This window comes from Pogoniulus pusillus, chromosome 17 (assembly GCF_015220805.1).
Source record: "Pogoniulus pusillus isolate bPogPus1 chromosome 17, bPogPus1.pri, whole genome shotgun sequence".
Taxonomy (NCBI): domain Eukaryota; kingdom Metazoa; phylum Chordata; class Aves; order Piciformes; family Lybiidae; genus Pogoniulus; species Pogoniulus pusillus.
Genome location: NC_087280.1, coordinates 3,696,528 through 3,723,244, shown reverse-complemented (window position 1 = coordinate 3,723,244; position 26,717 = coordinate 3,696,528). Strand labels below are relative to the sequence as shown.

The 26,717-nt window shown below is 51.2% G+C and overlaps 1 protein-coding gene across 2 annotated transcripts in view; it reads left to right on the top strand.

Moving 5' to 3' along the window:
* SIN3A (SIN3 transcription regulator family member A) overlaps nt 1-26,717 on the top strand; it is a 49,119-nt gene that overhangs the window by 17,906 nt on the left and 4,496 nt on the right. For both annotated transcript variants that reach the window (XM_064157287.1, XM_064157288.1), the window contains exons 6-19: nt 2,248-2,499; nt 4,429-4,581; nt 5,926-6,084; nt 8,218-8,307; nt 10,411-10,529; nt 13,595-13,805; nt 16,870-16,986; nt 17,698-17,936; nt 19,243-19,426; nt 19,596-20,169; nt 22,089-22,258; nt 24,775-24,948; nt 25,741-25,833; nt 26,530-26,624. In XM_064157287.1, coding sequence (XP_064013357.1) covers nt 2,248-2,499; nt 4,429-4,581; nt 5,926-6,084; nt 8,218-8,307; nt 10,411-10,529; nt 13,595-13,805; nt 16,870-16,986; nt 17,698-17,936; nt 19,243-19,426; nt 19,596-20,169; nt 22,089-22,258; nt 24,775-24,948; nt 25,741-25,833; nt 26,530-26,624 — 2,630 coding nt within the window. The remainder of the gene's footprint in view (nt 1-2,247; nt 2,500-4,428; nt 4,582-5,925; nt 6,085-8,217; nt 8,308-10,410; nt 10,530-13,594; nt 13,806-16,869; nt 16,987-17,697; nt 17,937-19,242; nt 19,427-19,595; nt 20,170-22,088; nt 22,259-24,774; nt 24,949-25,740; nt 25,834-26,529; nt 26,625-26,717) is intronic.

Below are 26,717 nucleotides of genomic sequence, written 5' to 3'. Positions count from 1 at the left end.
GTTCTGCAGGAGCTGTGCATGCTCTTGGGGAAGAGGTTTCAGTCTCTTCACCGTGGCCTAAGTGGTTTTCACTCCACTGACCTGCCAAAAGTTGAACTGCTTTTGTTGACACTGTAAAGTGAACCTGAGGGCCCAGCTGGGGAATGGGGTGAGATTTCCTTACCAGGCAGGTAGAGCTGGATGTAAACAAGGTGGGATCTTCTGACCCCCTCCCCCCCAATCCCAAGGCAGTTATCTACATTGAAATAGCAGGTTTGAAGTTTGGGAGGTGAGAGGAATGGCTGCTTCCATTTCATTTTGCCACCTCAAAACTGCTGCTGAATGAATCTTCCCTTGGCCCTTGGGTGTCTGTCAAGAGCATTCAGAATAATTCCTCTGACAACTTTATCTGCCTGCTGTGTCTCAATCTGGAAAGAAAACTCCATTTTTTCCCTTGCTGGTGCCTTTAGGCATCCCAGAATTCTTCAGTAGGGAAAAAATGACTTGCAGAGTTGGAGCAAGCCATAGCTCTGCATTTTGACCTCTGTGTTGAGACAGGATGTGTCTCCTGTCAGATTGTCCCCTGTGCTCATCCCTGGTGAGACCATGCCTTGAGTCTTGGGGTCAGTTTTGGGCCCTTCACTCCAAGAAGGACATTGAGGGGCTGGAGCAGGTTCAGAGAAGGACAGCACAACTGGCAGAGGGTCTGGAGAACAGGGCTGGTGAGGAATAGCTGAAGGATATGGGATTGTTTAGCCTGGACAAAAGGAGGCTGAGAGTAGACCTCATTGCTTTCTACAACTCCCTGAGAGGAGGTTGGAGTGAGGTAGGGGTTGGTCTCCTCTCCCGAGTAACAGGATAAGAGGAAACGGTCTCAAGTTGTACCAGAGGAGGTTTAGGTTGGACATTAGATGAAAATGGAACAGGCTGCCCAGGGAGGCAGTGGAATCCCTATCCCTGGAGGTGTTTAAAATACCATGGAGATGTGGTGCTGAGGGCCCATGCTTTAGCACCAGAGTTCGCAGAGTCAGAGAATGATTGGACTGGATGATCTTAATGGTCTTTTCCAGCCCAAGCAATTCTGGATTCAGCCAAAAGCAGTTAGCAGGGAAGAACAACTGTCAGTAACAGCAGCCTGACTGGCCTGGCTCTTTTGTCTTCCTGATGAAGTGTAGCTTCTGCTGACCTCCTAAATATTTCTCTCTTTATTTGCTTTGGAGAATGGTTCTCTCCTGCTTGATCTACCTGTATCTGTGCTTCTGTTAGTCTTTCAAACCCAATGCTGACTGTGAAGTTGTGCTTCTCAGTGCTGACCCTTAACAGCAGTTTGTGCTGGGAAATGTTCAGTTTAAGGCCAAACTGTTGTTAAAATCCTTTCAACCTGCAAAGACAATAACTGTTTAGTAGCAGTTTAAAAATTCCTTTCTGCTAAGGAGTTACAGAATGGGTTGGGTTGAAAGGGACATTAAAGATCATCTGGTTCCAAGCCACTGCCAATGGCAGGAACACCTTCCACTAGATCAAGTTGCTCATAGCCTCATCCACCCTGGTCTTAACCACTTTACAGGGATGAGGTGTCCACAGCTTTTCTGTTTCAGTGTCTCACCACCTTCATGGTGAAGAACTTCTTCCTAATGTCCAATCTCAATGCCCTCTGCTGTAGTTTCAAACCACTGCCCCTTGTCCTTTCATCACCACACCCTTTATAAAGTGTCCCTCTCCAGCTTTCCTGTAGGCTCCCTCAGGTACTGGAGTGCAGCAAAAGTCATGCAGGGCCAGTGTGTGGAGTGAGGTTGGTTAGCTCTGTGTGGTAGCAGGAAATTTCATCTTCTTGATGTATTCCAGCCCAGAGGTGTCTGTGTTGAATCCCTGTTATCACAGAATTCATCTGGTTGGAAGAGACCTCAAAGCTGATTCAGTCCAACCCTAGACCCAGCACTGAAGGGTCAACACTCAACCATGTTCCTAAGCGCCAGGTATACACACTGCTTAAACGCCTTCAGGGATAACAACTCCACCACTGCCCTGGGCAGACCTTTCCAACATTTGATAACCCTCTCTGTGAAGAAATATTTCCTAACATCCAGCCCAAACCTCCCCTGGCCCAGCTTGAAGCCATTTCCTCTGATCCTGTCGCTTGTTTTCCGTAAGATAAAGTTCACTGCTGGGTATTTTCCTCTGGAGGTGGTCCAGAAACAGAGTAAAAGTGCCTTGAATCCAAACCTAAAAGAACCTGCTCCTTTCTAACACAGCTTCTTCCCTTCCTAGCCATCCCAGTTGCAGGCTCATACTCCTGCCAGCCAGCAAACCCCCCCGATTCCACCATACGCATCGCCGCGCTCGCCGCCGGTCCAGCCCCACACGCCTGTGACAATCTCCCTGGGAACCACACCATCCCTGCAGAACAATCAGCCTGTTGAGTTCAATCATGCCATCAACTATGTCAACAAGATCAAGAATCGCTTCCAGGGACAGCCAGACATCTACAAAGCCTTCTTGGAGATCCTCCATACCTATCAGGTGAGTGTCCGCAGGGCATCTGTTGAGTATATGGAGTTGGAGAGCTTGGAAAGGGCTTCCAAGATTGAGTCCAAGCATCAATGCATCACTGCCAAGTCCACCTCTAAGCCATGTCCCTCAGTGCTACATCTGCATAGGTTTTTTTTGACACTTCCAGGGATGGGAACTCCATCACTTCCCCGGGCAGTCTGTTTCAGGGCTTAACCACTCCTTCAGTGAAGAAATAGTTGCTAATGTCCAGCCTTAAACCTCCTCTGATGCAGCTTGAGGCCATTTCATCTCATTCTGTTCTTTGTTAGCTGGGAGATTGAGCCCCACCTCACTCCAGCCTCCTTTTCAGTCAGCTGGGGAGAGAGAGAAGGTCTCCTCTCAGCCTCCTTTTCTCCAAGCTGCAAAATCTCAGTTCCCTCAGCTGACTTGAGCTCTAGACCCTCCACCAGCTTTGTTCGTCTTCTGGATCTGCTCCAGAACCTCAGTGCTCCTCTTGAAGTGAGGGCCTCAAACCTGAACCCTGTACTGAAGGTAAAGCTACCTGTGTGGTTATTGCTTTCTGTGCCACAAGAAGCAAACTCTGTCTCTCCAAGGCTTGCATTTAGGTCTTCTGCTGGAACAGGTTTGGCCAGCAAGCTAAGCAGAAGTCTGCAGTACATATAGCTTCTGTAAGTGTTTGGTATATGCAGCATCATAATAGAGTATTGCCAAGGCTCAGGACTGGGCTGACCACTAGATGAGTGACAAAAGCTCTCTGTGAACCCTCCCTCGCCATCGACTTCCCAATGGGAAGACAGAAGAGAGACTGATGGGACTGGGAGAGAAACCAAACCAGCTGGGCTGGAAATGAGAGCAATTCAATGAAAGAGATACAAACCAGTAAGGAACCCAGCCCCTGACAGCAGTGTTGCCACCATTGTCACCACTGATGCTGGGGGCAGGCAATGAGGAGGTCACACGTTGGAGTCTACAGTAAATGGGAGCTGAACTCTGGAACTGGATTCAGTAACACACAGATAGAGAAGAAAAGAAGCAGCAAAAGAGTCCTTAGACACTGGGCAGTGAGGAAGCAGCTTGACCCTGCTGGTCCCTTAGCTTTCTCCTAAGGATGCTGTTCATGAGTTGCAATTTGTTGGTCAGTTTAGGGTCACTTGTCCTGTCTGCAGGTGCCAGCTCTGACTCCCTGCTCTCCAGGCCTTGGCAGTAACTCTCCTTATCGGTGTTATCACTGCCAGGAGCAGCCCCTGGCTGTGCAAAGCTGCCCTCAACTTCAGAAAGTGCCATGACTGAGCAGAGCCTGAGCACTGGGCAGAATCACTTCTGCTCTAATTCAAACCAGGACAAGTATGTTCCACTGTATAATCATAGAATCACAGAGTGGTTGGAAGTGACCTCAGTTCCATCTCCCTGCCATAGGCAGGACACCTCCCACTAGAACAGGTCGCTCAAGGCCTCCTCCAAGCTGGCCTTGAACACCTCCAGGGAGGTTATGGAGCACAGAATCACAGAATGTGATCAAGGTGTCTCACCACCCTCAATGTCAAGAACATCTTCCTAGCATCCAGTTTCTGTCTCCCCTCTGCCAGTTCAATCCCATTCCTCCTCGTCCTGTCACTGATCTTGTCAATAGTCCCTCCCCAGCCTTCTTGCAGCCCCCTTCAGATACTGGAAGGCCACTCCAAGGTCTTCTTGCAGCCTTCTCCAGGCTACAGAGCCCCAACTCTGTCTGCTTGTCCTCACAGCAGCCTTCCTGCAGCCCCCTTCAGATACTGGATAGCTACTACAGGGTCTTCTTGAAGCCTTTTCCTCTCCAAGCTGGGAACTTTGCTGGCTTACTCCTTGTATCACTGAAGGGGTTTTCATTTGTGGTGGTGGTGTTGTTCTCTGTCCCTTAAATGTGTGTCCCTCTGCTGACTGTGCTCCCCTTTGCTATGGCAGAAGGAGCAGCGGAATGCCAAGGAGGCAGGAGGGAACTACACGCCGGCCCTGACGGAGCAGGAGGTGTACGCGCAGGTGGCTCGCCTCTTCAAGAACCAGGAGGATCTGCTCTCAGAGTTTGGGCAGTTCCTGCCTGATGCCAACAGTTCGGTGGTGAGTCCTCTTGGAGACAGACTGGAAGTGAAATAACCTAGCAGAAAGCTGCTCTCTGTGTAGCCAGAGATCAGGAAGATGTGCTTTTGCTGTTCGCTGCTTTGTGGTTTAGCTTGAGCAGCCTTTTCCTGAGCGTGGGAATGGGATTAAGGTACCTGGGGGTGCTGGTAGATAGTAGCTGAAGATGAGGCAGCAGTGTACCCAGGTGGGCAGCAGAGCCAGTGACATCCTGTCCTGGCTCAGGAGCAGTGTGGCCAGCAGGACAAGGGAGGTTCTTCTGCCCCTGTGCTCAACACTGCTCAGGCCACCCCTGCAGTGCTGTGTCCAGCTCTGGGCTCCTCCATTGCAGAGAGATGTTGAGGTGCTGGAAGGTGTTAGGAGAAGGGCAGCAAGGCTGGGGAGGGGCCTGGAGCACAGCCCTGTGAGGAGAGGCTGAGGGAGCTGGGAGTGTGCAGCCTGCAGAAGAGGAGGCTCAGGGCAGAGCTCATTGCTGCCTGCAGCTTCCTGAAGGGAGGCTGTGGCCAGGTGGGGTTGGGCTCTGCTGCCAGGCAAGCAGCAACAGAAGGGGACACAGCCTCAAGCTGTGCCAGGGCAGGTCTAGGCTGGATGTTAGGAGGAAGTTGTTGTCAGAGAGAGTGATTGGCATTGGAATGGGCTGCCCAGGGAGGTGGTGGAGTGGCTGTGCCTGGAGGTGTTGAAGCCAAGCCTGGCTGGGGCACTTAGTGCCATGGTCTGGTTGGTTGGGCAGGGCTGGGTGCTAGGTTGGACTGGATGAGCTTGGAGGTCTCTTCCAACCTGCTTGATTCTGTGATAGGTTGGGTTTCTGACCATGACTTACCTCTTTCAAATACACTTCCCATTGGCTAAAAAAGGTTGCTCTAAGGCTGCAGTCACTGCAGCAAAATACATCTGTAGAATGCAAAGTTGGAAGGGACCTCCAAGGATCATCTGGTCCAACCTTTCTAGGTTCATTGTTAAATGAGCTGTCCCAGCAAGCTGAGTCTTAAAACTGTCCAGTGTGGGAGAATCCACTGCTGCCCTCTGGAGATGATTCCCATCTCTAACTCTTCTCATAGTGGAAAAATTGCCTTTTGGAGTCCATTAGGAATGTCCCCAGCAGTAACTTGTCCTTGTCACCCCTTGTCTTTTCCATGGAGCTCCTTGTAAAAAGGGAGTCTCCATCCTCCTGGTAGCCACCCTTTATCTACTGGTATGTGGTGGTGAGGCCTCCCCTAAGCTTTCTCCTCTCAAGACTGAGCAAAGCTAGGAGGAGCAGGAGGGGTTTACTTCTTTGCCTGGATGTGTGGAACTCATTTCTGATGGTCTTGTGGGTTTGTCTCTAAGCTGTTAAGTAAGACAACTGCAGAGAAAGTGGAGTCAGTGAGAAATGATCATGGTGGCACAGTGAAGAAGCCACAGCTCAACAACAAGCAGCAGAGACCCAACCAGAATGGCTGCCAGATCCGACGGCACTCGGGAGCTGGAGCAACCCCTCCGGTGAAGGTAAGAGCCTCTGCTGCTGGCTCAGCGGCCCTGATGCCCCCAAGAGGCTGTGACTGAGCAGGATGCTGCTCTTGAGCCTGTGGTACAGGTTTGCAGCCTGAGGACACGGGTTCACACAAGTACAGAAAGGGTTGGGTTGGAAGGGACCGTAAAGATTATCTAGCTACAACCCCCACAACCCTGGGCAGGGACACCTCCCAATAGACCATGCTGCTGAAAGCCTCATCCAGCCTGGCCTGAAACCTTGCAGAGAGTGTACATCCACAGTTCCCCTGCTCAGTGTGTTCCAGTGTCTCACCACCCTCACTGTGAAGAATTTCTTCCTAATCTCCAGTCTAAATCTGCCCCTTTCCAGAGTCAATCCATTCCCCTTCGTCCTGTCTCTACAAGCCCTGGTGAAATGTTCCTTCCCAACTCTCCTATAGCCCCTTTCAGGTACTGGAAGGCTGCTCTAAGGTATCTCTTCTCCAGGCTGAACAGCCCCAACTCTCTCAACCTGTCCCCATGAGAGAGGTGCCTCAGCCCTTTGAACGCCTTTATGGCCTTCTCTTGACCTGCTCCATGCCCTCCTTGTCTTGCAGGCCCTAGAACTGGAGGCAGTGCTGCAGGTGTGGTCTCAGCAGAGCAGAGGGGCAGAATCCCCTCCCTGTGCTGCTGCTCTCCCTGCTGTGGCTGCAGCCAGCACAGAGCTGCCTGCTAGGCTGCCAGCGACCAGTGCTGGCTCCTGGGGAGTTTGGCACCAACTGGCACCCCTGAGTCCTTCTCCAGGCTGCTCTCAAGCACCTCCTCACCCAGCCTGGATTTGTGCTTGGGGCCACACGCAGTGCAGTCCTGTTTGCTCACCTTCCCTGTGATAAACCTTCTAGCTCAGTGCTGAAAGATTATTCTCCTAGCAGAGTTTGCACGTTTTGAGACAGGGAGGCTTTGTGGAGCAGTAAAAAACAATCTCATGACCAGGAGCCTTAATGTTTGTGCAGCAGGGACAAGCTCAGCCTGCTTTGTTTGAAGGTGGCCTGTCTTGCTTTGTGATGAAAAGCACTAGCAGACCAATTGGTATCATTTACATCCAGTGATTTGCTTCCCCTTCTGCTCTTTCTCCTCCTCTTCTTCATATAAAGGACAGCAAATCACCTTTCAGAGACAGCTTGCAGCCTTTCTGAGCATGCAGAGCGCAGTGCTGATAGGGGCAAAAGCAAGGCTCTTGCTGTGGGATTCAAGAGAGAGATAGAAATGACCTAATTTTAGGGGGGTGTAAGAATTCAGTTCTGGAGCCCCTATGACAAGAGAGTTGTGCAGATGCTGGAACGTGTCCAGAGCAGGGCCAGGAGGATGCTCAGAGGGCTGCAGCAGCTCTGCTATGAGCACAGCCTGAAAGAGTTGGGGCTGTGCAGGCTGGAGCAGAGGAGGCTCCCAGGTGACCTTCCTGTGGCCTTCCAGGATCTGAAGGGGGCTCCCAAAAAAGCTGGGGAGAGACTTTTTAGGCTCTCAGGTAGTGACAGGATTAGGGGGAATGGAGCAAAGCTGGAGGTGGGGAAGAAGTGGTTGAGCATGAGAGGGGTGAGAGGCTGGAATGGGTTGCCCAGGGAGGGGGTTGAGGCCCCATGGCTGGAGGTGTTTGAGGCCAGGCTGGCTGAGGCTGTGGTCAGGCTGCTCTAGGGTCGGGTGTCCCTGGGCATGGCAGGGGGGTTGGAACTGCCTCATCCTTGTGGTCCCTTCCAACCCTGACTGATTCTGTCATTGACTGGGTGAGTGACTGGGGGCTGGGGGGATTAAAAAAAGGCAGACATCTTTGGGCTATTTTGCCAGCTAGCTGGCAGGATGAGATATGCTCCAACCACCGATCGTTTGAAGCACCCAGCTGCAGGAAAGGGTGCAACAGTGTATTAAAAATACTGGGAGTGCCCTGCTACTGATTAACCTTTGATAGATTCACTTGTGACAGCGCTTCCCTGCACCTCTCCTCCCACCAAAACCACCTTTTGCTTTCTTGGAAAGCCCAGCAGTAGGGTCAGGAAGCTGAAACCTTTCTTTTTGTGATAGGCAATCAAAATCTGGCAACTTCCTCTGCTGAACAGACTTTTTTGTTGTGTTTTTGTTTGTTTGTTTTCCCTTCCTCGCCTTTGTTGTTAACAGAAGAAACCGAAGCTGCTTGGTTTGAAAGACCAGTCCTTGGCAGAAGCCAGCAAGCATGGTGTGGGGACAGAATCTCTCTTCTTTGAGAAGGTGAGAAGCCATTTGGGACAGCCCAGCTTCAGCGTTTGTGCTCTTTGTGTGTGTGGGCATGCAGGTGTTTACCACAGCAACGTCTGTGGTGTGTAGGCCACCCGGAGGAACGTTCCTCAGCCTGACCTCAGATGGATTGTGTGAGCTTTGAGGCAGATCCATTGGAATGCCTTAAAAGACAGGGGGTGGCACATTGGCCACTTGTGACTTTTTTTTCCCTCAGAGGTCCTTCTGCAGCTTTTCACCTGCAGTTTGTGCGTAGGAAGGGGAATTTTCATAGAATTTCCATAGGAATTTTTTCACAGGGAATTTCAGACAATTGTTTTGGTTGGAAATGACCTCTCTAGATTGAGTCCAGCTGCCAAACCAACACCACCATGGCCATTAAACCCACCTCCCAAAGTGCCATGTCCATAGGTTTCTTGAATGCCTCCAGAGACGATGACTCCACCACCATCCTGGGCAGTCTGTTCCAATCCCTGAACATTCTTTCAGTGAAGGATTTTTTCCTAATATCCAACCAAACCTCCCCTGGTGCAGCTTAAGGCCATTAACCTCTTGTTCTGTCACTCATTACTAGGCAGAAGAGACCAACCTGGCTTCAGCCTCCTTTTTGGGAGCTGTAGACAGTTATGAGGTCTCCCTTCAGCCTTCTTTTCTCCAGGCTGAACACCCCCAGTTCTCTCAGCTGCTCCTCCTCAGCCCTGTTCTCCAGGCCCTTCCCCAGCTTTGAGAGGCTGGATCTGGCCCAGAGAAGGGCAACAATGTCCTTCTTGGAGTGCAGTCCCCAAAACTGAACTCAGTCTTTGAGATGTGTCCTCGCCAGTGCTCAGTACAGGGAAATAATCATTTCCCTGCTCCTGCTGGCCACCTTCTTCCTGAGCCAGGCCACCAGGATGCTCTTGGCCTTCTTGGCCACCTGGGCACACTGCTGGCTCATCTTCAGCCAGCTGTCAAACAGCACCCCTGGGTCCTTTTCTGCCAGGCAGCTTTCCAGCCACCCTGCCCCACACCTGGAGCATTCATGGGGTTGTTGTGACCCAAGTGCAGGACCCTAATTTTCTCCTGTAGTATCCACTCTGCATTTTGTCACCTGGGTGAAGTCCCCACGATGACATGTGCCACATCTTGCTGTGCCCATCCCCAGCCAGCTGCCTGCAGCATTGCAGCTCAGGTTGCTCATTTGTGCTGATGCTGAGGTTCATCCTCTCCCCTCAAGAGACGAATCCAGTTAATTGCAGAGTCGTTACCTGTTGCTGGTTTGCCACACACACCAAATGAAGGAGGTGTGGGATGTTTCCAAGTGGTACCTTGGTGTCTTCCCTGAGATGTCCACACATTTCCTTATGGCTCCAAGGAGAGCATATGGTGAACATAAACAAGCCTTTGAAGTAATATTCCTGTGTGGATGGAGGTGTTGGTTGCTCCCTGGTGGTGTGGTGCATCTTTGCAGCATGCTCTAGACCGGCTGAGTGGTGCCTGGGAACCAGTCTGTTGTGCAGAGGTTGTGTAGGTGTTGCCACGAGTGAAGCTGGAAATCCCTGCTGTAGGATCATCACCCTAACAGTGACTATCTTAATGATGACAGATCTCTCTCTGATACCTTGATGCTAATAGTCCTTGTGGGAAAGGCAATGGTGTTGGGGTGAAGAGTTTAGTTCCCTGCTGTGAAGAGAAGGGTTGCAGGAGCTGGCATCTCGGTGATTACTCGCGCTGGAAGGCAGGCAGAGGCTGGAGCAGTGCTACCCAGGACACAGGTCTCTTACCCCTGCTCCCTACTCCCAGTATTCCCTGGTGTTTAAGGGCAGCCTGGGTGGCTTTGTGACAACTGACGTTATCCATGATTCCAGCATTTTGTAATCCAGCTGTTAGGGGCCTCTTTGAGGGATGTAATTCCTCGTTTGCATGCCCAGCACAGGGATGTCTGTTTGTCTGGCCCTGTCTACAGGGGCGAGTCAGCCTCTCCTCGAGATGTGTATCCTCATTCCAAGTGTCAGCAGTGGGAAGCAGAGTGTTGAAGCTGGGTCTGGTGGAGAGCAGTAGCATGCAGAGCTTGACCTCACCCTGACAGCCTCTGTTGTCCCCTTTGCTTCTCTCCGGAAGGTGCGCAAAGCCCTGCGGAGCACAGAGGCCTACGAGAACTTCCTCCGCTGCCTGGTGATCTTCAACCAGGAGGTGATCTCCCGGGCCGAGCTCGTGCAGCTCGTTTCTCCCTTCCTGGGGTAAGTGGAGCTCCTTTCCTTACGGGAGGTGAGGAGGTTGTCATCAGCTGTGAAGCCAGGAAAGAGAGCCTAACCTTTGCGGTGGGCTCAGGGGAATGCACCTCGTGAGAGAGGAGAAGGAACGCCGCTTTGGGAGCTGAGTGGTGGTTTCTTGGGCTACAGAGGTGAAGTCTCCCTGCCTTGCCCACTTGCTCCACTCCCCTTTTATGTGGACAGCCTGCCACTGCTTAAGTGCCCATTAAATGACTTCATGAGTTGCTTCCTTAGCAGCATAGTCTCCTCTTCCCTCCAGCTCAGCCTGAGCATCGCAGATGTACATGGTAAGGTGCCAAGTGCTGCTGGGTGGGCAGGAAGACAAGGCTGATGGATTCTGGAAGCCCTACAGTGGCTTGTACTCTGCAGGTGCCCCATGGTTGAGGCTTTCAGGCTTTTCTTTCACTAGAGCAGGGCAATGAGGGCTCTGCTTCATTTGAATTTCCTGCTTCATGCTCTTCTGCACTGCTCTTTTCCATTCCTTGTCCAAGAGGAGGTGGGAGAGGGGCTCTTAACTATGTCCTGGCAGCAGGCAGCATTCAAGAGCAGTGCTGGTCCTGCTTGCTGAGTTTCTTCCTTTGCCAGAAGAGCAAACAGAATAATTTAACAGCCTTTTACTGCAGTCTCTTGCTCTGGAATCATGGAATAGTTTTAGAGCAGTCAGGCTGTCAAATGATACAGGAACTGTCCCCTAAAAAAAATAAGTGCTGATATCATCTCAATAGAATTTCCTAAAAGCAGCTGAATTCTGTCATGAAGCCAAAACTGATACAGAATACTACAGGAATTATGACTTCCATAAGTATACAGAACAACTCTGTACGAATCAGCTACAACCAACCAATATCCTCTCCTCAATTTCAAGCAACAAGATTAATGCCTCTGGTTCCAAGGGAGAAGGCAATAGCAACATAAATTGGGTTCAGGACCCCATTACCCTGGCTACTGTGCAAAGAAACTGCCCCAAGGAGCATCCATTCTTTCCACTGAAATTAGGCAGCAGCAGGATGCTACCTTTAGGTGGGAAAAGTGAACTACTCAATAGAAGATTCTGAATTTCTGCCATCTCCTGTCTGTGCTCCCAGCTGCAAGAGTGAATATCTGTACTGGAAAAGGTATAATGGAGTTTTCTGACTCTCGAGTTGGAGGTTATCTTCTGTCGTGTAATGAAAAAGCAATGAATGAGCAGTAATTGAATTAGCTTCTGTAACAGGCTCCATTCCTCATGTTCCTGGAGCTTTGCATGTGATAAGAGGAGTTGGACAGAGGCAGTGTTTCAGACTAATGAATTCTTCAGGAGACTTTTCTCTCTGAGCAGGTGAACTTGGATGTTGCAGGCAAAGGCTTCCTCCTAATGTAGTCTGGGGAGGCAGCACTGAAGTGAGTGCTCAGCACTCAAACCTTTTGCTGTGTAGCTGCAGAATCACTTTTCACTTTCTCCTTGCTGCATTTGGACAGGAGAAGTCCATTTGAAGGTTAAGAACATTGGCAAACAACTAAGAATCTGGCCTGAGTTCAGAAATGGGCTTGGTTTGCAAGAGCCAAGTGTGACCCTGCCACAAGTGCAGCCATAGACTCATAGAATTGTTGGCATTGGAGAAGGCCTCTAAGAGAATCAAGTCCAAACATCAACCCAGTGCCACTATGGTCTTTAAACCATGTCCCAGAGTGAGTTCCATGGCCACACATTTCTTGATCACCTCCTGGGGTGGTGACTCCACCACCTCCCTGGGTAGCCTTTTCACAGGAGTCCAGCCCCCCTGCCAGAGCAGGACCATAGAATCTAGCTCAGGTTGCACAGGAACACACCCAGACAGAGCTGGAAAGTCTCCAGAGAAAGAGACTCCCCCTCTGGGCAACCTGTTGCAGTGCTCTGTGACCCTTCACAGTGAAGAAATTCATCCTCGTGTTGAGATGGAACTTCCTGTGCTGTAGTTTTATACCCATTGCCCCTCGTCCTATCACAGGGCACATATGAGCAGAGTTTATCCCCTCCCTCTTGACCCCCAGCCCTCAGATATTTGTAAGCACTGATTAAATCCCTTCCTAAGTCTTCTCTGCTTCACCAAACCAAACAGCCCCAGCCTCTCCTCACAGGGCAGGTGATCCAGATTCCTGACCACTCTTGCAGCAAAGAAATTTTCCCTAGTTTCCAACTTAAATCTCCTCTAACACAGTTTCAGGCCACTTCATTCTATGACCTGATATTAAGAAGAGACCAACCTTCAGACTCCTTTCAGAGAGAGCAGTGAGGTCTCCCCTAAGCCTCCTTTTCTCTAGGCTGAACCACCCCAGTTCCCTCAACTGCTTCTCTCCCGACCCTTGCCCAGCTTGGTTGCCTTTCTCTGGACATGCTCCAGCTCCTCAATGTCCTCTTTGTAGTGAGAGGTTTATAGAATCATTCAGGGTTGGAAGGGACCACAAGGATCATCCAGTTCCAACCACATTGCCATGGGCAGGGACACCCTACCCTACATCAGGCTGCCCACAGCCTCATTCTTAAACATCTCCAGCCATGGGGCCTCAACCACCTCCCTGGTCAGCCCATTCCAGCCTCTCACCACTCTCATGCTGAACAACTTCCTCCTCACCACCATGCTGAACCTACCCATCTCCAGCTTTGCTCCATTCACCCCAATCCTTCCACTACCTGAAAGCTTCAAGCTAAACACAGTATTAGAGGTGCTTGAGATGCAGTGAAAACTTGGGCTGCTCTTCCCTGGTGTGGCCTGTATCCAGAGGGATGTATCAGTGTGTCAGAAAGTGTCTCTGGCAGTGTGAGGGGTTAATCCTAAAGCACCTTTGTTGGACCAAGCCCACCACCTGATCACAAACAGGTACTCACTTCCACTTCCATCAGGCTCTATGGAAGTGAGACTGAGCAGAGAGGGTCCCCCCTCAGCAGCCTGACAGTTCAGAGGATCTTGGAGGCAGTGTGCCTGTGGCAGTGAGTTGCAGCCTCATCAGCACAGCTCAGTGCTGTTTGGTGTCTGCCTTGGCTGGCTCTTCACCTCCTGACTTTTGTTTTGTAGGAAATTCCCAGAGTTGTTCACTTGGTTTAAAAACTTTCTGGGATATAAAGAGTCAGTCCACATGGAGACCTACCCGAAGGAGCGGGCTACTGAGGGGATAGCCATGGAGATAGACTATGCCTCCTGTAAAAGACTGGGCTCCAGCTACCGAGCCTTGCCCAAGAGCTACCAGCAGCCCAAGTGCACGGGGCGGACTCCGCTGTGTAAAGAGGTAAGGTCACAGAATCACAGTGGTTCGGGTTGGAAGGGCCTTCAAAAGTCATCTAATCCAATCCCCCTGCACTGAGCAGGGACATCCTCAACTAGATCAGGATGCCCTGTTGAGCCTCACCTTGGCCCCTCCAAGGATGGGGTCTCAAACTATACCTGCCTGGGCAACCTGTTCCAGTGTTCCACCACCTGCATGGTGCAGAACTTCCTCCTGACATCCAATCTAAATCTACTCTTTTCTAACTTCAAACCCTTGCCCCTTGTCCTATCACTCCAGGCCTTTGGAAATAGTCCCTCTGCAGCATTCTCATAGACCCCCTTCATGCACTGGAAGGCCACTTTTAGGTGTCCTCAGAGCCTTCTCTTCTCCAGGCTGAACAGCCCCGTCCTGTCCTCATAGTAGAGGTGACATAACATAGAACAACCTCAGTTCCCTCAGCCTGTCCTCATAGCAGAGGTCCTCCAACCCCCTGATCGGTTTTGTGGCCCTATTCTGGACCTGATCCATCAGGTCTGTCTTTCCTGTGTTGAGGGCAGTAGAGCTGGATGTGACCTCACTCCAAGTGAGGTCACAGCAGAGCAGAGTAAAATGGCAGAATCCCCTCTCTCCATCTGCTGGAAAATCTCTTGGATGGGAATTGGCTGACACAGGAAGGTTCTTCCCAGCCTTCCTGAAGGGATGGAGCAAGGGCAAACAGAGCAGAAGAGGATGAGAAATTTATTTTGTACCCCTCTGCTATGCTGAGGAGGTCCCTAGGGATATTGGAGCATGTCTGGTCCTGTGGAGAACAGCTGTGCTGCTGTCTGCACATGAAAACTGATGCTGGGCATGAAACTGGGGCCCAGCAGCACTGATCCAGCCCAGAGCTGCACTCTTCCTGCAGCCAGGCGTGTGTGGGCACACCATCCTGGCTTGGGATCATCACAGTGCACGTGGCAGCCCAAGGGATTGCTAGTGGTGAGTGAGCACTTGGCACTGCTGCAGACACCTGGACCGTGTCCAGGAGCTATTGCACAGGGCGAGTCTAGGAGTAGGTTGTGCTGGAAGCTGGCTGGGAGATAGGATGCCCACGTGGCTTTGATGGTTGGCATCAGCCCTTCTCCAGTGGTGCTTATGAAAGAACTGCATGAAGTGGTGGTGGGGACTAGCTGGAGGGAAAGCCCAGCTAGTTCTGATGTTTGAAGTAAAAGGTAGGCTGACTGGATACCTGTGGTTTATGTAGGAGAAGGTGAGAAGTGAGGATGGAGATTGCAAACTTAAACACTCTTGAGTAGGAAATGCAGGAATCATTTTCTGCGTGGCCTTAAAGTGATCCCAGGTGTGGCTTACAGGACAGTACCTATCTCAAGGTCGTTTCTGCCTTCTTACCCCAATTCCCCCTGAGCTGTCTCTAGTCCAGCCTGCAAAGAGAAAATCCTGGGGGGTTTTGAGAGATTCTCCCACATATCCCTCCCATGCTGCTTCTTTTCTACCTGAAATGCCAAGAAGAGTCTTGAGCAATGGAGCTCTGCTTTGGGGAATTGGCTCTCTAGAGGGAACCAGCCTGAGCCAAGAGTCAAAGCTGGTCTCACAACATTGTCTTCCAGGATTAGTCCTCCCTAAGCCCTTTAACGTGTTGTAATGACTTTTTGATTGAAGTGGGAATGGTACTGGCAGATCCTGTTCTTCCCCTGGTGTTAAAGGTGGTGTTTTGGAGGTGAGTGAGCAAGGTGCTTGCTGAAGGCCAGTTGCTAAACCTGCCCCACTAGAGCAGGAGAGGACAGCTCCCGAAATCATAGAATCAAGCAGGTTGGAAGAGAGCTCCAAGCTCACCCAGCCCTGGCCAACCAACCAGACCATGGCACTAAGTGCCCCAGCCAGGCTTGGCTTCAACACCTCCAGCCACAGCCACTCCACCACCTCCCTGGGCAGCCCATTCCAATGCCAATCACTCTCTCTGTGAAGAACTTCTTCCTAACATCCAGCCTGGACCTCCCCTGGCACAACCTGAGGCTGTGTCCCCTTGTTTTGTTGCTGCTTGCCTGGCAGCAGAGCCCAACCCCACCTGGCTACAATCTCCCTTCAGGTAGTTGTAGACAGCAATGAGGTCTGCCCTGAGCCTCTTCCAGGCTGCACACCCCCAGCTCCCTCAGCCTTTCCTCACAGGGCTGTGCTCCAGGCCCCTCACCAGCTTCTCTGGACACGTTCCAGTATCTTAGCATCTCTCTTGAATTGAGGAGCCCAGAGAAATCCCGTCCCTGGGTGACTGCTGTGGCATCTTCACTAAACAGAGAAGTTGCTGTTTGGGAGCATCGCAGTATTTGTGTTCTTTACACTCCTTGAGAGGTGAGGAGGATGAATGTGGGTGGCCAAGTCACACAGCTAGCCAAGGTGCTTGGCTGAAGCAGTAGCCAGGATAGTGAAAGGAACCTGGGAGAAAGAGAATTGCAAGGTCCTGACCTGTCTCTCAAAAGTCTCTTGTGTGATGCATTTACAGACTTCTCTTCCTGTGAGAATCTGATGACTCAGTTGTTCAGGCTTTGGGTTTCTGAAAGCTGGGCCTGACTTTTCAAGGCCCCCTGCCAAAATCCTTCTTCCCTTGCCTTTGGCCTCTCTGAAGGTGTCTTTTTTCTATTCCTGTGTTGGAGGTGGTGGAAGCCGCAGGTGCTTGGCTGCTTTGTCAGGAAAGGTGTCGCTGGGGTCTGGATTTCTGTGCCAAATCAGCCTTATTGTGGAGGTGGGAGCCATGGACAGTCCCAGGATTGCTGTCTGCTGCAGTGACCACCCAGTGTTGTCTGTGGTGAACCACACACACAATGAAACAGCTGCTTGCAGCTGACTAACCCAGAGTAACAGAAAAGCTTCTCTCACCTTTCTTTGTCTCTTCACTTGAGTGTTTCCTCTCACAGCTCCAGCTGATGACTTTTTCAGGCTGCCTGGGTGTTTCAGCTCTGGCTGTTGGGGGTTGTCTGGTGGATGCTGGCTTTGGAAGGGACACACATTTTTTTCAGCTAGGGAATCAGATCCTCCCATTGCATTATGACCACCCTGAAGACTGACTATGACTCCTCTGTTTCCCTCCAAGGTTTTGAATGACACCTGGGTCTCCTTTCCATCCTGGTCTGAGGACTCCACGTTTGTGAGCTCCAAGAAGACACAGTATGAAGAGCACATCTACAGGTGTGAGGATGAGCGTTTCGAGGTAAAGGCTTTTCCTTCATTCATGCTTCTGAAAGCCTGGGGCTGTGTGAACGCTTCATGATCTTGCTATAATTACCCCTTTAATGCTGCTGCTTAGAATGTGTTTTCATTATGTGCCTGTCAGCTGGTGTTTGCATCAGAGCTTTGTGTTCTCTTAATGCAAGAAGCAGCGGCTGCAGAACTGTGTCTTGCTTCAAGCTGCCATCTCTACCCTCCTCAGTTTCCGTGCAGAACTCTCTTGGTTCACGCCACTCCAGCTGGAATGGTTCAGTGGCCAGCATGGAATTGGAGCCCTTTTTGATGTTTTCCCTACCCAGGCAGCGCAGGAGAAGGTGAATTCCCCTGTAATAAGCCGAGAAGGGAACCCTTCAGGATGCTCAAATGATTGACGCCTTGACTGGCAGCGGAAGTTAGCTTGGCAATTACCTGAATCCACTCCGATTCAGCACATCCTTTTGTAGAGTTAACTGTCAATTGTGTTCCCTTCCCAGGTGGAAAATGTAATTTCCCAGCAGTTTCGTTCTGGTATCCTTTAAATTCTGAGGCAGTTTTGTGGGAGGTAGCAGATGAATGTAATTGGCTTTATTTGAGAGCAGCCAGAGGTGGAAAGCACCGCTGGAGAGCGCCTCGTTAGACACGCTTAGGCGCTAGGGCCGCGGTCGAGTGTCGCCTCGGGGCTGCTCGGCCGTGCCTAATGCACCCTTCCCTTCAGCTGGACGTTGTCTTGGAGACCAACCTGGCGACGATCCGCGTCCTCGAGGCCATCCAGAAGAAGCTCTCCCGCTTGTCCGCTGAGGAGCAGGCCAAGTTCCGGCTGGACAACACTCTGGGCGGCACTTCGGAGGTGATCCACCGCAAGGCTCTCCAGAGGATATATGCCGACAAGGCGGCTGACATCATCGATGGCCTTCGCAAGAACCCATCCGTGGCTGTTCCCATTGTCCTCAAAAGGTACTGACTGCTCTGGCACCCTGCCCCAGACTGGAGCCAGGTTGATGGGAAAGACGATTCCAGTCCCTAAAAAGGGGGTGGCCTCCCCAGGGCTGTAAATGGAGAAGCCTGCTTTGTGTCCTTAGTTGCTGTGTTTCCTACCCACCCCTTAGAATCACAGAATCTTAGAGATCGTCCAGTCCAACCCCTCCTCCCAAAACAGGATCACCCAGGGGAGTTCACACAGGAATGCATCCAGGTGGGTTTGGAAAGTCTCCAGAGAAGGAGACTCCACAGCCTCTCTGGGCAGCCTGCTCCAGGGATCTGGCACCTTCACTGTGTTTCTCCTCCTGTTGAGGTGAAACCTCCTCTGTTCCAGTTTGCATCCATTGCACCTTGGCTTATTGCTGAGGACCAGCCAAAAGAGCTTGGACCCATCCACTTGACACCCACCCCTCAGATATTTGTATACACTGATCAGAGCTCCTCTCGGTCTTCTCCAGGCTAAACAACCCCAGGGCTCTGTCTCTCTCCATAGGGGAGATGCTCAAGTCCCTCAGCCATCCTTGTGGTTCCCTGCTGGACTCTTTCCAGCAGGTCCCAGTCTCTCAACTGAGGAGCCCAAAATCAGACAAAGAAAGGGGAATTACCCTTCAGAAACAAATCTTGCAGCTCAGAAGGAGGGATGTAAGTAGAGTTCTTGCTGTCTCCTCTTAAACCTGGTTTGTTCCCTGGTGTCAGCACCGTGTCTAAGACGATGAAACAAGTGAGAGAGACCTAATCACCACCTTCCAGTACCTGAAGGGGGCCTGCAAGAAGGCTGCAGAGGGACTGTTTACAAAGGCTTGCAGTGATAGGACAAAGGGCAATGGCTTGCAACTAGAAAAGAGCAGATTTAGATCAGGTGTCAGGAGCAAGTTCTGCACCATGAAGGTGGTTGAGTACTGAAACAGGTTGCCCAGAGAAGTTGTGGAGTCGCCTTCTCTGGAGACATTCAGAGCCCTCCTGGATGTGTTCCTGTGTGACCTACTCTAGGTGATTCTGCTCTGGCAGGGGGGTTGATGATCTGTTGAGGTCCCTTCCAACCTCTCATGTTCTGTGATTCTTTGATATGGATTCTGTGGTATGAAAGAAGGCTAAAGGTATTTGTTCAGAGGAGCACATGCAGTGTACCCCTCCTGTAAGGCATAGGTGGGACAGCTTTCATTAATCCCTGTTTGATAAGCAGTTCATATCTTCTCCACACTGGCCGAGAACCGTGGGCCTGAGTTTTTCCTTCTGTGCTTGGAGCTGACCTTTTAGCTCCCCCTTGTTTTCTTGCTTCAAGGTTAAAGATGAAAGAGGAAGAGTGGCGAGAAGCTCAGAGAGGCTTTAATAAGGTCTGGCGAGAGCAGAACGAGAAGTATTACCTGAAATCCTTGGACCACCAGGGCATCAACTTCAAGCAGAATGATACCAAGGTCTTGAGGTCAAAGAGCCTCCTCAACGAGATCGAAAGCATCTATGATGAGGTAAGGGGGTCACCAGAGTTTCCTTCCCTCGAGCTTAGGTGCAGTTTCAGTTCCTATCCTTCACCGCTCGGTGACAGAGGAAGTCTGCCACTGACAGAGCCTTCTGAAGGGCTTTGGGGTGGAGGCAGATGTCTGGGACTGATTCCTGTGCTGTGCTTCTCATTTGCAGAGGCAAGAGCAGGCTTCAGAGGACAACGCTGGAGTCCCCACAGGCCCTCACCTATCGCTGGCCTACGAGGACAAGCAGATCCTGGAGGACGCCGCCTCTCTCATCATCCATCACGTGAAGAGGCAGACGGGGATCCAGAAGGAGGACAAGTACAAGATCAAGCAGATCATGTACCACTTCATCCCGGACCTGCTCTTTGCCCAGCGCGGCGAGCTCTCGGATGTGGAAGAGGAGGAAGAGGAGGAGATGGACGTGGACGAAGCTACCGGGGCAGCGAAAAAGCACAACGGCGTCGGGGGAAGTCCTCCCAAAACCAAGCTGATGTTCAACAACACAACAGCCCAGAAGCTACGGGGCATGGACGAGGTCTACAACCTCTTCTACGTCAACAGCAACTGGTACATCTTCATGCGGCTGCACCAGATCCTGTGCCTGCGGCTGCTGCGGATCTGCACCCAGGCCGAGCGGCAGATCGAAGAGGAGACGCGGGAGCGGGAGTGGGAGAGGGAAGTGCTGGGCATCAAGAGAGACAAGAGCGACAGCCCTGCTATCCAGCTGCGGCTGAAGGAGCCCAGTGAGTCACCTCTGCGGGAGAGGCTGGGGGGGCAGAGCTGCATCTGCTCGTCAGGGTGGCTTCAGGCATGTCACAGCGGTGACCTCTAAGGTGTGGGGGGATCTTCTGCTGTCCCTGAGCAGCACTGGATTCAGGCTGGGGATGGGAAGGTGTCATCAGGTGTGTCACAGTGGTGACCTGTAAGGTGCATGGGGATCTTCTGTTGTCCCTGGGCAGCACTGGATTGAGGGTCAGGATAGGAAGGTGTCTTCAGGCATGTCACAGCAGTGACCTGTAAGGTGTGAGTGGATCTTCTGTTTTCCCTGGGCAGCACTGGATTGAGGGTGGAGAAGGGAAGGTGTGTGGAGTACGTGGGACTCAGATAGAAGAGTCCTGTACAGCAGTTATGTCCTAAGAGCTTCCACAGGATGAGGGGAAATGGGTTTGAGCTGAAAGAGGAGGGATTTAGTTTGGAGATTAGGAAGAAATCCTTTACAGCAAGAGAGGTGAGAACAAGTTGCCCAGGGAAGTTCTGGTTATCTCCTCCTGGAGGTGTTCAAGGTCAGGTTGGACAGGGCCTTGAGCAATCTGTTCTAGTGGAAGGTATCCAGGGGAGTTGGAACTGGATGATCTTTAAGGTCTCTTCCAACCCAAACCAGTCTGCGATTTCATACTTGTGTATCTTAAGTATCCTGGAGTTCCTAGGAGCTTTTTAAATAGCCTTTCAGAAATAAAAACCTCATGGAGGAGGCTGGAACCAGAAAGCAAGAGTTGATGACAGTACCCGTGGCCTTAAAGGACTCGGCAAATGCCTACACAAGCCAAATTTAAGCATATTCCAGCAACTTTCCTCTTGATTGGGAAGTCTGAGGAGCAAAATTCAGGATCACAGGGTGTTAGAGGTTGAGATCTTCCAAGTCCAGTCCCCGTGTCAGAGCAGGATCACCCAGGGCAGGGCAAACATCCAGACAGGGCTTGAAAGTCTCTCCAGAGAAGGAGACTCCACAACTTGTCTGGGCAGCCTGTTCCAGTGCTCTGTAATCCTTACATTAAAGAAGTTCTTCCTCATGTTGAGGTGGAACTTCCTGTGCTGTAGTTTCCATCCCTTGCCCCTTGTCCTGTCACAGGGCCCAAGTGAGCAGAGGCTGTCCCTGTCCCTTCCTTCCTGAGCAATAGACATTGCTCAGATCCCCTCTCAGCCATCTCTTCTCTAGATGTAACCAACCCCAGGGCTGTCAGCCTTTCCTCATCAGGCAGTGCAGGGGCTGACCTCATTGCTGTCTACAACTACCTGAAGGGACATTGTAGCCAGGTGGGGGGTGGCCTCTTCTCCCAGGCAACCAGCAATAGAACAAGGGCACACAGTCTCAAGTTGTGCTGGGGTAGGTCTAGGCTGGATGTTAGGAGGAAGTTCTTCACAGAGAGAGTGATTGGCATTGGAATGGGCTGCCCAGGGAAGTGGAGTCACCGTCCCTGGAGGTGTTCAAGAGAAGACTGGATGAGGCATTTGGTGCCATGGTCTAGTTGACTGGATAGGGCTGGGTGCTAGGTTGGACTGGATGATCTTGGAGGTCTCTTCCAACCTGGTTGATTCTATGATCCTTGCAGCCCTCTATTGGACTCTTTCCAGTAGATCCCTGTCCCTCTTAAACCGGGGAGCAATATTCCAGGTGTGGCCTCACTAGGGCAGAATAGAGGAGGAGGAGGAGAGCCTTCCTTGATCTGCTGGCCACACTCTTCTTTAATGCACCCCAAGATCCCTTAGACCTTCGTGGCCAGACAGGCACGTAGCTGTCCCATGTAGAACTCGTTGTCCCCCAGCACTCCCAGGTCCTTCTCCACGGGGTTGCTCTCCAGCAGATCACCTCCTGATGTGTACTGGTGCAGAGCTAACCTCGCCGGAGCGCTGCGTTGAGCTCTGCCACCCTCTCTGGTTGCAGTGGACATCGACGTGGAGGATTACTACCCAGCCTTCCTGGACATGGTGCGCAACCTGCTGGACGGGAACATGGACTCGTCGCAGTACGAGGACTCCCTGCGCGAGATGTTCACCATCCACGCCTACATCGCCTTCACCATGGACAAGCTGATCCAGAGCATCGTGCGGCAGGTGACAGCCAGCACCACCCGCGGGGGCTGGGCCGTTTGCTGCAGCCGGAGCACAGACCCATGCTGGAGGGAGGGGTTGGTATGGCAGGGCTCTTGTGCTGGATTAGGAACTGGCCCTGTCCGCTGTTTGAAAGTTCCCAGGCTAACTCAGGGGGTTTGGAAGTAAGATGAAGCTGGTGAGATGTCAGTGCGGTAAGATGAAGCTGGTGAGATGTCAGTGCGGTAAGATGAAGCTGGTGAGATGTCAGTGCGGTAAGATGAAGCTGGTGAGATGTCAGTGCGGTAAGATGAAGCTGGTGAGATGTCAGTGCGGTAAGATGAAGCTGGTGAGATGTCAGTGCGGTAAGATGAAGCTGGTGAGATGTCAGTGCGGTAAGATGAGGCTGGTGAGATGTCAGTGCGGTAAGATGAGGCTTGGTGTAGATGTCAGTGCGGTAAGATGAGGCTTGGTGTAGATGTCAGTGCGGTAAGATGAGGCTTGGTGTAGATGTCAGTGCGGTAAGATGAGGCTTGGTGTAGATGTCAGTGCGGTAAGATGAGGCTTGGTGTAGATGTCAGTGCGGTAAGATGAGGCTTGGTGTAGATGTCAGTGCGGTAAGATGAGGCTTGGTGTAGATGTCAGTGCGGTAAGATGAGGCTTGGTGTAGATGTCAGTGCGGTAAGATGAGGCTTGGTGTAGATGTCAGTGCGGTAAGATGAGGCTTGGTGTAGATGTCAGTGCGGTAAGATGAGGCTTGGTGTAGATGTCAGTGCGGTAAGATGAGGCTTGGTGTAGATGTCAGTGCGGTAAGATGAGGCTTGGTGTAGATGTCAGTGCGGTAAGATGAGGCTTGGTGTAGATGTCAGTGCGGTAAGATGAGGCTTGGTGTAGATGTCAGTGCAGTGACATGAAGCTGGTGAGATGTCACTGCAGTAAGATGAAGCTGGTGAGATGTCAGTGCAGTGACATGAAGCTGGTGAGATGTCACTGCAGTAAGATGAGGCTTGGTGTAGATGCCAGTGTAGTGAGATGAAGCTGGTGAGATGCCAGTGCAGTAAGATCAAGCTGGTGAGATGTCACGGCAGTGAGATGAGGCTTGGTGTAGATGTCACTGCATCCACTAGACCATGTCATTACCAGCTCCCTTCCAGCCCAGACCATTCTATGATTCCTTACAGTTGGGGTAGTGAGGCAGTGGAACAGGTTGCCCAAGGAGGTTGTGGATGCTCCCTCCCTGGAGGTATTCAAGCCCTTGAGCAGCCTGGTCTAGTGGGAGATGTCTTTGCCCACGGTTGAGAGAGGACGGAACTAGATGATCTTTAAGGTCCCTTTCCAGTCCAAACCCGTTCTATGAATGTGATTTCTAAATAGGGAGCTTGAGGCCTAAGCAAGTAAATTCTGCCTGCTTCTAACCCAGCTCCAACACTGATGTAAAGAGACCTATCTTGGTAAAAGGTAATTTGTGATGTATTTCATTCTTGAGAGCATCCTCTCTGAGCAGAGTTCTCCCTTTGTGTCCCACAAGTTGTAGGATATTCAAAGCATCTCCAGAGCTAATCTTGTCCTGACTTTGAAAAAGAAAGCAATGGCATTTCAATTCTTCCTTTCCTTTTCAGCAGTGCTGCAGCAGCACTCTGTGCCTTTTCTAAACAGCTTTGTCTCTTTTCTCTGCCTGTTTGAGCAGCTCGTTTTGGCTGTTGAACTCTTGCCCTTTCACTGGGCTGGCAGGAGGAAGTGTGTGAACCAAGGGAAAAATTCTTCCTGTGCCTTTTTGTAGCGTGAAGAACAAAACCCAGACACAAGGGGCTGGGAGTGGAATGGCTTGAAAAGCTTTTCCTCTTTCAGAAGGGTAGAGCTGCTTTTCAGAAGGCCTTTGCTTCAGTTCAGAGATTAACTGATTTCAAAAGGCAGTTGGGTGATTCTTGGTTTTGGAACTTGGACAAAATAAGGATTTGATCCTAAATCTCCCACCCATCTCCTCAGACACAGCAGCAGCCCTTTGCTGAGGAGGAGTTAGACTGTGTCATGGTGCTTAAGCCCTTGTTTCTCTGCAGCAGGTCAGCCTGTAGTTTTCCTCTGAGCAGCTGTATGTGGTCACCTGCTAATCTGTGTAAAGGTACTGTGGTATTTTACAGAGCAGCAGAGGTCACCTTTGTCCTAGTTGAGCCCTAACCCATGGCAATCTGCATCTGGAAAGTTGCTAAAAACATAGCTTGAAATTCTTGGTTTTTTTTTTTCACAGATTCATAGGGGTTGGAAGGGACTTCTGGAGATGAAGTCCAACCTCTCTGCCAGAGGAGGTCCACCTAGAGCAGGCTGCCCAGGCAGACTTGGAGTGACTCCAGAGATGGAGATTCCATCACCTCTCTGGGCAGCCTGTTCCAGTGCTCTACCATCCTCCAAGTAAAGAAGTTCCTTCTCATGTTTAGATGGATCTTCCTATGCTTTTTTTGGGGCATAAACCCATGGTTTGTTTCTCTGTGGGCACGTAGTTGAGTCCCTGAGGAACACCTTCTCTGTGCCCTTCCTTTTTGCAGCTCCAGCACATAGTGAGTGACGAGATCTGTGTGCAGGTAACAGACCTCTACCTGTCTGAGAACAACAACGGAGCAACAGGAGGGCTCCTGGCGTCCCAATCCTCTCGTACTCTCCTGGAGGCCGCCTACCAGCGCAAAGCTGAGCAGCTGATGTCAGAGGAGAACTGTTTCAAGGTAAAGCTGGGCTGTGAATCAACGTGGAGAGGCAGCAAGCAGCAAAAGAGAATGCCTTTTGAACAGAGGGAGACACCAGTCCCTGAAAAGAGGCACCCAAGAGCCCTGAGGACTCCTGGCACCTCTGAAAATGGGAAGTTTTGGTGGCATGGCCCCAGCTGTTGGCCCCTAGGTTATGTAAGGGCCCCTCAGAAAGAAGGTTTCAAGGAGAATTGCATTTCCTGGGACAGCAGTGAATGTCCCTCGTGCTTCTCAGCATGACAGCCATTTCTTTGCTGTCAGCAATTCTAATTTGCTAGCTCAAAGCCTCTCATTTCTCTTCTGTCTCAATCCTTGTGGGGAGATCTGTTACTGGCTGGGCATTAAATGACTGCTGGCTAAACCTGCTGCATGATGCTAATCAAACCCATCCTTCCTTCTGAAGACACAGGAAGTGGGCAGGCCCTTTCTAGTCAGTAAACTGCTTTGGATAACAGCCCCTGTGTAGAATTTCTCTTCTCTTGCTCTCAAACTTATTTGGGAGGCTCAAGAAGGATCCACAGCACTCTACAAAGCACCCATAACAAAATTTCCTCCCTCCCCCAAATAAACCTAAAAGCTTTGGAGTTTTCCTGTCCCTCAAAGCCTGAGCAGTTTGGTGGCTTCCCTCTGTGTCAGGCAAAAGGTTTGTTGTTTTGTTTTCCCTTGAAACCTTGCCAACTTGCTTCACTCTCCCTTTGCCCCAGTGACAGGTGGAGGTTTTCTACCTCTTTGAAGCCTCTTAGCAAAGTCCCTTCTGCCTTTTCCTTACAGCTGATGTTCATTCAGAGCAGAGGTCAAGTTCAGCTAACTATTGAACTGCTGGACACAGAAGAGGAGAACTCTGATGACCCTGTAGAAGCAGAGGTAAGAGCAGCTTGTCCAAGAGATCTGACTGATGGTCAAGGGTACACTGGATGAGGGTGTCCCGTTGGTGGTTGTTGTGGTCCATTAGCACAGCATCAAGGACACACTCTTAAAGCTTTCAGTGATGTGGGTGGACAAATCCTCAACGTCCTTGGAGTGAGGGACCCAAAACTGAACCCAGAATGGGGTTAGGTACATAAATATGATGCATCTCCACATTTGATATATCATGGGACACCAGGGAGTCACAGGCTTTACTGAGCTTCTCCAGTGGCCTCATTGTGTCCCTGCCAAAGGTCCTGTCCAGGCTGTAGGTTCAGAGCTGCCTGTTGACATGACACAAGGCCAGCCTGTTGATTCACAGATTATAGATTGACAGATTGCATCAGGTTGGAAAAAGCCCCCAAAGGTCTTACCCAACTCATCTGCAGTCAGCAGGGACACCTCCAACTAGACCAGACTGCTTATGGCCATAGCAAGTTTGACCTTGAATGTCTCCAGAGATGGGGCCTCAACAAATGCTTTGCTCTCTATTGGAAAACCCTCAAAAACGATGCAGGAAAAGGTTGAGGCTGCCTCTTGGGGGCTGAGAGATGCAAAGAAGTGCAGCTTCCAGCTCAGCCTCCCTAGGCATGCCTTGGTGTGTGTGTGTGGTGGGGAGGCAGAGGCTGACCTGTGCTCTGTGCTCCTTCGCAGCGCTGGTCAGACTACGTGGAGCGCTACGTCAACTCCGACTCCACCTCCCCGGAGCTCCGTGAGCACCTGGCCCAGAAGCCTGTCTTCCTGCCAAGGTTAGTGGCCAGGCTGTGCCACCAGCACTGCCCCAGGGCTGTTAGATACAGTCTGAGCTGTGTTACAATGCCACCACAACCCTGGCACTAAAC